At 41.0% G+C, this 12,795-nt stretch overlaps 1 protein-coding gene across 3 annotated transcripts in view; it reads left to right on the top strand.

The window, feature by feature from the left end:
• Nucleotides 1–1,230: 1,230 nt before the first annotated feature.
• The window catches only part of LOC136871573 (uncharacterized), a 171,808-nt gene continuing 160,243 nt past the window's right edge, over nt 1,231–12,795 (top strand). For all 3 annotated transcript variants that reach the window (XM_067144999.2, XM_068227145.1, XM_068227147.1), the window contains exon 1: nt 1,231–1,413. In XM_067144999.2, coding sequence (XP_067001100.2) covers nt 1,273–1,413 — 141 coding nt within the window. In that variant the 5' untranslated portion in view covers nt 1,231–1,272. The remainder of the gene's footprint in view (nt 1,414–12,795) is intronic.

Consider the following 12,795-nt stretch of genomic DNA (forward strand, 5'->3'; position numbering starts at 1 on the left):
GAGGCTCTCCTGCACCAAATTATTAAATATTAATTACAACAATAAAATTGATACCAAAATATCAAATTAGAAAATGATAGTTTCTTGATGTGCAGTTCACAACTATGCATAGTGGCGATAAGAAGTTAGTGTACTGTAGTAGCTGCTGGTACACGTTACCCGTGGCTTCACTCGCGAGTATTTCGTATTTGTTTCTGTGTACTGCACTAAGGTATTATCTGAAAATCCCTAAAGTATAAAAACACACAGAAAAACTGCATCTCATTTACCCCAGAACCTCTTTGTAAACCACGTCTGTGGTATTGCCTTTTGGAGCTAAGATGACCAAACTAACTCGGTCCTTTTTGAACACACTTAAATGGATTTTCCCAAAACAAAATATACATGTTTCTTCATTTTTAAAGTAGAGTTCAAATACCCATATTCACGTCTTTAAAATGTTCAGTTTTTGAGTTAGAGATGAACCGTCGCTTCGTGAGCACTTACACTCTAATACTGAGGAGTATTTTGGCTCGGTGATGATGAATCAGGAAGTCATTATAGATCAAGGACAATACGATCAAGGCAAACAGTTGTACAGTGAATGGTATGTTCAGTTTACGCTCTTAGAAAATAGATTCAACAAATCGGTTGCTTCTCCTATTATGCCTCTGAAAGTTTATTGTGTATTTTTTGCTAAAATTTCCAACCCTTTGGCTACGCCCCCGCTAGTACCAATTAGTGAACTCAGTTCGAAGTTGATGTGTTTGATGTGTTTAAAACTTTATTTGAACACCGTTCGTATGTTTGCCAATGTTGTAATCGAAAAAATTGTTATAATCGAGACTTGGGTATCGCTTATAGTTCTGTACTTACTGAAAAATGAAACCATTTAACGAACATCTGAATTGTTAGCAGATCAGGAGCTCGGCCGTTATAAGAAGGAGGCAGTCGAATACAGCCTATTAAAAATTATTTTTAATAAAGTTGCGATAACTAATACTCCCTTTGTTTATATAAATTGACACTACATTGGATTTCTTCTACCTATTGTAATTAAATGTATATTAGTTATTCATGGGTTTTTACGTTTTATTTTAGGGGGGCCCGAATTTTTATTTTGTCAGGCGGGCTCGTATCGCTTACAGGAAGACAAGGCCTGTAATCTCTCACCCGGCATAGCGCCCGTACTGCCCTCTCGCGGTAGTTTGTTGGAGGTGTGCGAGCGAGCGCACTGCGGCCGGCAGTGTGCTTTTGGTAGTGCTGTGAGTGGTAGTGCGGAGAGCCGGTGATATGTTGGTGAAGGAGGAGTGTTCGACCACGGGTAGCGCCTCGCCCTCCCTCTTGGATTCTCCCACCTTAGCGAGGGTGGAGAGGGCGCGACGTCGTCAGGAACAAGAGAACTCGCCCCTACACCAGAGTTCCTGCTGTCAGGTAGGAGTACACTGACCATGCATAGTGCCAATAAGAAAGAGAATGGACTTTATCGACCTTTATTCTTAGAGAAGTCTTACTCGTGTTTCTCTTCTGAAAAGGCGCAACAAAGTCTCCGCAAAACATAAAAAAAAGTTATCTTTGTTTTCTTTGAGACGGCAAAATCCCGAGGGATTTCTGTTGAAGTTGCCTATGTTTTCAGTTCATTTATGACAACCTAAGGCTCTTCATCCTCTGGGGTTGTATAGCTCAGTGACATCGCCACTGGCTTTCCTCATGGGCGATCGTGGTTCGAGTCCTTAATGTTAAACTATAGACTTAGTGGGTCATATTAACGTATTTATATGTGTATCTCATATTTATAAGTTCTAGTCTTTATACTGGAAGCACCTACGCTGATGTAACGCAGAACTATCCACATACAAAGTTAATACACTTTTTTTGAAGAGATGTGTGCCTTCCAGCATTCAAGGTTCAACCCTATTAGAATGAACTAACTGTCTATCACTGTACCTTCTTCTTGGCTTGAGTCGCACTGTGCTTCAGTCCATTATTCTCCTCGTTAACTTATTCGCCTCTCATGAGTTCATCGTATTCATTCCCAACTTAACCTATTTTTCTCCATTCCTAACTCCATCTATTTGTACCAGCGAGCGCTGGTCTCTGAAATCAGGTGTGGTTCGACTCAGTCCGGTGGTATTTAAAGGCGCTCGAATATTTAAGCCGCGTGCCGATATGTTCACTGGTACGTAAAACAACTGCGGTACAATGCTGGTACCACAGCGACTTCGAAAAATCGAAGTAGTTAGTGGGAGTTAAAACTAATAGCATGCATAGCAAAGATTGTCGCTGTTCACCTGCAGCTGAGTCCACTCGGCGTTAACTGGCTGACAATAGGAGTGCAATGGAGCTCACCTTATTCTGAAATAGTAGCGTTTATCTTCCCTGAAAACTTCCTGCAATAACTTTGCTACACCAGCCTTGGAGAAATCACATCCTGAATACTGTACTCCTAGCAGGCACGTTACAGTAGCTTTCGGGATGCTAACTTACTTGTGTTATAAGAGCTTGCCTGTCCATACCAAACTTAATAAACCTCTTTAACATTGTGTCCACACCAAAATCTGTTTGTGAGGTTACAGTGGATAGGGTCTGGAAGAAAAGAATAACTACAGCTGCAGCTTTCATTATTTTAATGAGTGCAATTAGAGAAAAGCGCAGACGCAAAGTGTGGCAAAGAGCGTTTAGAATTAAGTTTGGAGAGGACACTGATGTCAGGCTTTCAAAACTTTCTGAAAATGTCTTTCATTTCTTGTTGACAGTAATTGGGCCTGAAATGCAAGACATGATACAAATTATGGGAATGTCATCTCCATTAATGTTAGACTAAGTATAACTTGAAGATTCCTAGCGACTGGTGACTCTTAACAAGGATCATGTAAGAGAAACACTCCTACACTTCACTTATGTATTTGTATGGTGTATTCGAGTTGCTTGCGATTCGACAGTCGATTTCGAAAAATAAAGAAGTATTGTATTCCGCGCCACGAATTTGCGTGTTCTAATTGCGTCTTTGCGCATGTGCGAACCGAAATGTTAACGAAAACACGAAATGTTAATGAAAAGTTAAAGAAATTGTTTATCAACATGCTCGAAAAGTTGATGAACACGCTATTTTGTTTATTAACAGACGGAAATGTTCACGAGCATTGTACATTAACAATGTTTATTAATAAAGTTAACGAAAACATCTTGGTGTGGACGCACCTTTACCCGGAGATCCTGTGTTCGATTCCCAGCTAACCCATGGATTTTAATTCTGGACTAAGGGCCGAAGCCTCGTAGCAATGACTGAAGAACTGTATATGAGAGGCAGGGGACCCGGTCATGCTGCTAGCCAGCGTCTCTTAGTGTATACTCAGACCGTTTGTAGGCACATACAATTTATAAGTTAGTATTTTCCTTTCTCATAAATCCCACTTGACTTTCACAGCCTTGCTTCTGTAATTTTCCTGGTCGTTTTTCTGAGTTTACTGGCGTTGACGCTTCATGGGGATTTAGGCCAGATTTACGGCCGGATACCCTTCCTGACTCAGGGATGTACTGTTTGTAGCGCGGTGTATTTACTATGCAGATGTGTATTACGACCTTAGAGGAATTAACCATGCGCAGTTAAAATCACCCGGCTGGGAATCGAACACGGGCCCTCTGCCAAAGGCCAGTACGCTGACCATTCAGCCAGCCTGGCTTCTGTAAATAATAATAATAATAATAATAATAATAATAATAATAATAATAATAATAATAATAATAATAATAAGTTCCTGCTGGATAGCGGTCATCTTGGCAGGCCGGTGTTTCAAATGAATTGTCCGTACTACTGTTTGCGTAATAAGCAAGATATCTCTTAAGTTCTGTTTGCTAGACCGTGTTTGTGTTATATTGCCTGTAATAATGCCCGGGGAAAGCTAGCAGAAGTCTCTCGGTGTCTTGTCGCCCTCACTGCTCGGTGATCGGCGAGGACTTTTTTTGTTGGAGTCAGTTGGACAATGCCCGTCTGAGATCCAGACTGAGTTGACGCCACGATGCAGACTGCCGGCTGTGTTGGAAAAGTGGTGGTACACAATTCGTGCCAAAAGCTTCCATTCAGTTCCAAACCTATTGCTGCATACTTAATATCAAAACACTGTTTCATGATTTGGAGATCAGAGGTCAAAATATAACATTAATTTGGCTGACTGGACACTCAAACATTAAAGAAAATGCCTATGCAGACCGCCTAACAAAGGAGGCGGCATTGTAATATAGCACTTCTGTATACAGATTATCATACGATCATTAAAGACTCCATTCAGAGATCCTGGGCTATAACCACAATCATTCCGCTACGCTTCAGTCATGCAATGACACCAGACTAACTCACCTTTATGTTCCTGTAAAGTCACCGACACACTAATTACTAACAGACAAGTGTCTCCTACACCTGGAATAGCGAATAGCTGCTCTAATACAATCCTTTTCACTCGCGCGATAACCCACTAAGTGAGAATACTGTAACATGTGTGCATTATCCAAGCGCATTAACTAAAAGGTGGAGTTTGCAAGCAAGCATGGGAACTGGGCAAATGTAGGTATTTGAGCACTTTAATATAACATCTCACTGAGCTTTGGTTGCGAGTGGGATCCACCGTTTGAGCCACTCAGCCATCCCGTCCCAGCTGAACGTACGGCCAGGCTTGTCTCGTCGCTACCATGTCTTGGCGTCGAGGCCGAGTTCTGGCGTCTTGAAAACTCTCGACACTGTTCTTAGCTCTGTCCCAATAGTAAATTACAGCCACCGAGCGAGTTGGCCGTGCGCAGCTGTGAGCTTGCATTCAAGAGATACTGGGTTTGAAACCCACTGTCGGCAAGCCTGAAAGTGATTTTTTCCGTGGTTTCTCATTTTTACACCAGGCAGATGCTGGGGCTGTACATAAGTCAAGACCACAGCCACTTCCTTCCCATTCCTAGCCCTTTCCTATCCTGTCGTCATAATATCTGTCTGTGTCGGTGCGACGTAAAGCCAATTGTGAAAAAAATTGTAAGTAACCTTCATTCCTACTTATCCTATTTAACATCAGCTCAGGAATAGTAACAATCGATCTGCATAAGTAAATTAATAACATAGTTAAGATCATGCGGTTCTTCACTGATATCTTTTACAATGTGAATTTATTCCATTTAGACATCAAAGTACTGTAATGTAAAAATAAAAGATGTCGTTATACAGAGACAGATATATTTCGCCCCATCTAAGTGGACATCTTCAGATGACATTTAGTAATATTCTGTGTTTGCGCATTGCATTTGTTAAAAGATCGACACGAAAAACTATGGTTTCTAAACCAAACCGACTTGGCAGGTTCGATGCTGGCTCAGTCCGGTGGTATTTGAAGGTGCTCAAATACGTTAGCCTCGTCTCCGTAAATTTACTGGCAAGTCCTGCGGGACTAAATTCCGGCACCCCGGCATCTCCGAAAACCGTAAAGGACGTGAAGTCAATAATATTACAAACCAATTCGTCTTTACAGTGTAGTACTCTCTCCTTGGTGTATGCAACTATCCGAGTTTCATTCCGGACGATCTTACTTCATAAGAAGTGGCACTTATTTTGTACTTTCACGAATGTTGAACAGGAAGTGAACTGCGGGCGACACGTCATTCCTTGACATTGAAGAAAGGAAGTTACGTGACTGTTTATACGTGATCATACGCTTTAGAATCTGTAATTTCCGAGGAGTCGTTGAATGTCAGCCGCCTTGGCCAGGCCACTCCGCCCGATAAACGTCCTCACTTCCAATGAAAGGCAGGTACGAAGTACGCTCTCGTTGTACAGGACTTCCGCTCTGTCTACCATCAAGGCCTGGCAATGCATCTAACTAAAATGTGGTTTACTCAGTTGGTGCTTCGCTGGCCGATATGTAATAGCAATTTCTGACTCCGCGAGGAAAGCAATGGCAATCTGTTTTGTCATAGAAATTAACTTTCAACCTATTAGGTACTGTTAGGTACATATAGCACGTGTTGAAGAGATGTTAATATTAGTAGTCATTTCCCTAGCACATCTCTTCTGACCGAGCTCGATAGCTGCAGTCGCTTAAGTGAGGCCAGTATCCAGTATTCGGGAGATAGTAGGTTCGAGCCCCACTGTCGGCAGCCCTGAAAATGGTTTTCCGTGGTTTCCCATTCTCACAGCAGGAAAATGCTGGGGCTGTACCTTAATTAAGGCCACGGCGCTTCTTTCCCACTCCTAGCCCTTTCCTGTCCCATCGTCGCCGTAAGACCTATCTGTGTCGGTGCGACGTAAAACAACTAGCATCTCGTCTGTGAAGCCTAGGCTGTCTATGATAACTGTCGGAGATCCAACCAGCCTTCGGGCTGCGAATCACCAAACATTGTAACACTCTTACTTATCGCAGACCTTTTTGGATGAGATCCCACAGCAGAAAATAAATGGCGAACCGGCTACGCTGCGTCGTCGGCATTTTTTCCTGTCAACTTACAAACGCACGCTGGGGAAGGAGGCGATGAATGCTGAGAAACCACTGAAAATCATCTTCAAGGCTGTTCATTGTGAGGCGCGAGGCTGTACCATTCATATTGCACAGACTTGATTGGTCATTCTGAAATATCCATTGGGAAAGATTTTCTTACCATCGACACAACTGCTTAGTGTAATTAAACCAGTCCAGCTCATAGAATTTTTGAAAAGAAGTTTAATGTTCGGTAAAAGCACTGTTTAATATCCAGATTGCACCTCACAGAGCCCATAGAGGCTTTCTGCTCCGGCTGCTTAAGAACATTGCTTTTCTATGAGAAAGTATCGGATAGTTTTGGTTGGTATAGCGAGGAACTTCGTGTGTCTGCAGTTCGATAACGTGTGGCATTGCTGTTGGTTACGTTATGGACTAGCTAACCCGCCTTCCCGGGTTGACTAATGTACAGAGGTTCCGATATCGTTGACCTCAAAGCTTTTTATTTTATTATAATACTAGCAGAAGTACCCGTTCTTCGTACGGGTTATCAGAAACTGGTTATAGTTACTCATACTATCGGTGTGACTGACTGATGTATTTACTTAAGTACGTAGGAATTATTTGTCATGTTTGGAATTATAGTGTATGTTCTTCTTCTTTTCTTCATGGGGGCCTCTAAATATTAGTTCCTGATTAGCGTCCACCTCTAATATCTTTTGCTACCATGTTTTTCTCCTTCAATCCCATCTGGATATACCTGCTCCTTTCACAAACCTGCAGGTATAGTGTAAGTACACTTCCGCTAGATAGTACCCTAAATATAAATATTATTGAATGTGTTTGTTTGATCCGACATTACGTAACTATTACAAATGATCAAGGAAATACGCGATGCATAAAAGAAACGACTATAGGCTAATTATCGAGAATTGTGACTCTCGGCTTGTCACTCATGTCGCACAACATATAATGAATCTCAGTATAAATGTTGACAATTGGTTATTTGGTGATAATGTTTTAAACGAATGTCACCACGAAACCTGTTCTGTTTTTGTGCTTCTCTGTTGTCAGCTGGGTGTCCTGGATTTTCCCTTTGTCCCGCGCTCAGGTATAATCCTTGGATTCTTTCACTTGCTGAGATATGACATTTTGTAACATTCAGCTGTAGTGATTTGGCAAGTGCAGACTTATTGAATGCAGTGTGGCAATAAACCGTTTGTTTTAGTTAGTATTGGTGTCGAACTGTTCCTAAGAAAGTGAGTTATTTTTTGCATTGAGAGAAAAGTTAATTGCTCCAATATGGCTGATGATGACCCCTAGATGGGTCGAAACTAGTACCTTATAATTTTGTAATTTTGTGAATATATTGTAGTATTGAAAAGGTGGAAACATTTACGTTATTATTATTATTACTTATATATTAGAAAAGTTAATGTCGTAACAATTTTCATGACAAACCTTAAGAAAATACCAAAATATTTAAGCAGTTTCTACTCAGTTGATGGCAACCCACAATAATGTTATTTTCTATTTCCAGCTTGGTTCATTAAATACCTGAAGGAATGCGAATTTTATACATATTTCAGTTTTAGGTGTGAATGAACAAATTTCATCATCATTTTCAGAAAATAGACGGTGGCACCAAATTAGCTTACGGTAAAATGCCAAAAAAAAAAAAAAAAGAAACGAAAGCCTCGACAAGATGATAATCCTTAAGTGTACAAGCAGTAGAACAGTGCAGACATAGTGGAGGCCGCTAGATTAGTGACTGAAGGTAAAATGACAGTGCACCGAGCCTCAAAATTCAAAGGTTTTTCATGGTCGTCTCTCAAATGATGGCTTCAAAACAGTGAAGAAAGAGATATTGCAGAAGGTACCTTACCCAAACTTGGATTACATGCGAAATCACCTCAACGATAAACCAAACCATTTTAATTTCCATTCATTGTTCAATGCTGCATTTCTTTCAAATTTCTCCCATGCCAACATAACAGGTGGATTTAGAAAAGCTGGAATAGTGCCTTTTAACCAAAATGTGAGCTCTTCTGTAGCTATTGCCTCATCTCTCATAACTAAGAGAATCTGCAGACTCAAATTCCAATGTTGAGCACTTCCTTCAGCTTCCAAGACGTGATCACAAAAACAGAAGAGACTCCTCCCGAGCAGCGACAGTAGTAGCGCTCATGATTCCTGGACCTTCAGGTGTAAAGTTGGAGGATGACTGAATATGTGTCATATGCAAAAAAAAAAAATCGTACTCTAATGATTCAAAACGCAAAACTTTGGAAAAGTGGATTCAGTGCAGCTTTTGTACACATACTATGCATGAAGGTTGCCAATCACAAGATACTGATGACATAATCATGTGAATGTGTTACGTGTGTTGTGAAGACTCATCATAAGACGAAAACTCCTGTGAAATGTAGTTATACAACTCCTGAAAGTAAAAAGTGTTCTAAAATAACTATCACCAAATAACCTAACTCAGTTGAGTTACATAAAATCATGAAGAGTAGAAGATGAAGTAATTGCAAGAATACATTCATGATCGAAATCTTTAGCTAATGTTCTATTCTGTATGATACGTGGAATTTAAAGGAAATAAATAATGTATTTTCCCCTTTATGTTGCTATAATCGAAAATTATCACCGAATTACCTTACTTTACCTTATAGATTGTTTTCATGGTTACGATGATCGTAAAAGTGGACAAAAATATCGGCACTAATAACATCAGTGATCCTACTACTCCATGATTTGATAGAAAATAGTTTAAACAATAGGTAACAGACTCCGCAAAATGCTGAAACCTAAGTCAGTACGGTACGTAAACACGGAGGCCTGTCGACAACCGCTGTTCGCTGTACTACGGAGATCTCCGGGGCTATTATTTTTATACTTCACTCCCTTTCCATCCCCGCCCAAAGGAGTGCTATGAGCCTCTTACACAACAGTTTATTTTTCCAGATAGTAAGTCATATGTGTATCAATTTTGGTTGGCAGCTATGCCAAACGTACATGCATAATCCTGGAGCTGACGTTGCCATGGTTACGGCAGTTCGTTTCTTTATCCGATTCCTAGAGTAGGGGCAGTGTGGTGCCAATATCTCCATTACGGTTGGTTTTAGGGCCATTGAGCTTTGTCTCGTCCTTATACGACAAATTCGATATTTTGCCTATATTAGCCTATTATTTTTATATTTCTCCCCTGTGCCCCCACATCGAATTGTTTTGAAAATAAAATACAGCCCATGTTACTCACTGGCAATGTATCTTTCTATAGGTGAAGAAATTTTTAAAATCGGTTCAGTAGTTTTTGAGCCTATTCGTTACAAACAAACAATTTTTTCCTCCTTATAATATTAGTAGGCCTATAGATGTTCGTAGTTTCTTCAGTAATAAGATATTTGGCATTAATGTTCAGCATCTTGAAGGTTAAGCGTTCTCTGTCTGGTGCGAACAGTCTTACGGCCGGTATGCTATATGATGCACTCTCGTGTGTTGTAGATTGGAAACAAAGAGTGGTATCATATGTGTTTAGTTTTCGTACGTACGCTATGACCGCAATCCAACCTGTCCAGCTGTTGCTGCAATTGTTACCTGGCTGGACATCGAAAATCCACGGTTGCATTTTCGATTTGGAAACCATATCCAGGTTAATTACCTTTCAATGATTTTTCCACATTTCTTTGACTTATAAATATTGCAATGAACTGTGAATGTATTTTCTCAGCAAGGCCATAAGAACAGGTCAGAGGATGAACAACGATGCGCCGTAACACCGCCTGGTGTTGGTTTTTCTCAAGTCGTAGCACTTCCTGAGACATGACGACTGAATCTTTACGGGCATTGTCACCTTGAATTTACTCTAGAGCACTTATATATCCCTAAGTATTGAAGTATGTGGCATCTGAGATTTTATTTTGCCGCCTTTCATGGCTCTTCTCTATTGCAAACTGTAGCAGTCAGTGTCCATCTCCCTTCCCTATCCTGTGCAAACGTATTTTCAGAAAGAAACTGTGCCTTGGCTCGCTTGTGTGCACTCTGGGTTCCAGCTCGGAACTCTCTCTCGCGATTGCCTCTCATAGCTTTCACTTTCGTAAGGGACACTTTATTCTCGGCTACTGTCTTCCCTTTGTCCTTCAATAGATCTCTTTCAGGTAGGCTCAGAACGCTTGCGTCACTAATGAGAATCACGTCTATTTCTACACTTTTAGTAGAATTTTAATTCTAGCTAAGAAATCGGACTAAAACACAATTTGATCTTTCCGGGTTTTTATTGAGCTCTGATAGGTTGTTGGAAGTAATCCTTTACTTCCTGAGAGTAATGTCTCTTTCAAATTTTCTTACGATTAGAATTGTGAAACAAACCAAAGAGCCTTGGCGTACCAAGCGACCGCTGCGGAGCCCTAAGTTCCACAGATTGAGGTGTCGTGTGGTCACCGCCCTTATTCTTGGCCCTCTAGACCAGGGCCTCCATCTCCCCGTCAGATACCTTCTCAGTTGTAATCACGCATGCTGAGTGGACCTCGAACAAGCCTTCAGGTCCAGGTAAAAATTCCTGACCTGGCCGGGAATCGAACTCGGGTCAAGCAGGCAGGCACGTTACCCGTACACTACGGGGCTGAGTGAGAATTGTGAGGGAATGGTTAATTCGTCCTATTTTTCTTAAATGAGTTATCAGCATCATAGAACATTGCTGTGGCATTTTGTAAGTTACTTCGCAGTTTTCTCATTACGGCGAGCATGGCTACCGGATGGGGTATGTAGCTTTCCGGGTTCAGCTGCGTGCTTTCCTCAATAGCGTTGTGGGGGTGGGTGAGTGCGCGACTGATACAAATGACCGGTACATTAAATTACAGAACAAGAGCGAATGGTATGTTCAGATTACCTGGCTTACCTTGAGCAGAATTCCATCATTTTCGTTGTCTAATGAGTACGTTCGGGGTACATTTTTTTTTTTTTTTTTTTTTTTTTTATTTACTTAAGAAAGGGCACCTGAGCCGAGGCTCTTATGGCGCAATACAAGATTAAATATTGGCAGAGTTACAAAATATTGACAATACAATAATAGCTTATTTCTAAATACATTACAGTCTCACAAATATAAATACAGTATATAATACCCCTCTACATTACTTGGTTGAAAGATTTACTGCTCATTTTCTTTTGTCCATTGATTATTTATTTTTTGTTTAAATTTTGAAATTGTTGTTGCCTGTTGTATATGTTTTGGAAGAGCATTGTACACCTTCGCAGAGTAGTGCCATAAGGAGTTACAACCATACTTACTAGTTTTTACAAATTCGGTATGGATTCTCTTTGCTCCTCGAGTGTTATATGAGTGTATGTCAGAATTTGTAATACAGATAGTGTTTGTATGAACCAAATTATGCTTAATTTTATATACCATCATAGCTGAAGCTCTATCACGTAACATGTGGAGTGGTAGAAAAATGTAATTGTGTCGTTCTCTTCTGTACCGCTCTCCGCAGTATAACAGCCCTCTCCTCGTATATAGGATTCATCCAGAGTCCGGTCGTGTGCGTGGGCAAGAAGGAATGAGTAATATCCGGTGAACTTGTCGTCATCACTGTCTTGCCGATAATGGAATGACTGACACACCTTATGCGCTCTTGGTAAATTGAAGTGATACACTTCTTAAGTGGCATTGGGTATGTTCCCATAAGACCTACTAAACAGTGGTGGTGCATAGCACATCCCAACATCACTGTTATGATTCCAATTTATTATTTCAGCGATCCTCTGGAGGAGGCTGGGTGGAATGGCTGAGACGCTTTGAATTCGAGTTCGCAGTTCGATCTGGACTCGGCCCACATGTTCAAATGCATCAGTCTCGTATCGCTGGATTCCCTGCGGAATAACATTCCGACGCTTGGGCGTCTCTGAAAACCGTGTAGTGACGTGAAAATATTATCATCTGGAAGCCCATGTCCACGGTTATATTCGCGACACATGGGACATCGCTCTAATATTACGAGCGGGAAGGTGGACTTCTTTTACGATTCACTGCGAGTCCAATGTTGAAATAGTGTTTTATGTTCAAATTCCGTGATTAAGACATTTCCGAATGCGATACGCGAATGCGAGGAAAGTCCCCTCGAAGTAACTCGGCAACCAGGCACGACAAACCAACGACTAAGTTCTGGATATGTTTGCAAGGTAATGAGTAAACACTCACATATCGTATTCAAGCTCTTGGAGACCATCAGAAATGCTCGCATACTTGTGTTACTATACCACCTCATTTCTGCATTCCGACAAATATATGAATGACGCCTTAAGAAATGCGCTCGTAGAGCATTTAAGTCGTACTGACGCATCGGCAAGAATATATTTTCCTAGA

This window comes from Anabrus simplex, chromosome 4 (genome assembly GCF_040414725.1).
Source record: "Anabrus simplex isolate iqAnaSimp1 chromosome 4, ASM4041472v1, whole genome shotgun sequence".
In the NCBI taxonomy this organism is placed as follows: domain Eukaryota; kingdom Metazoa; phylum Arthropoda; class Insecta; order Orthoptera; family Tettigoniidae; genus Anabrus; species Anabrus simplex.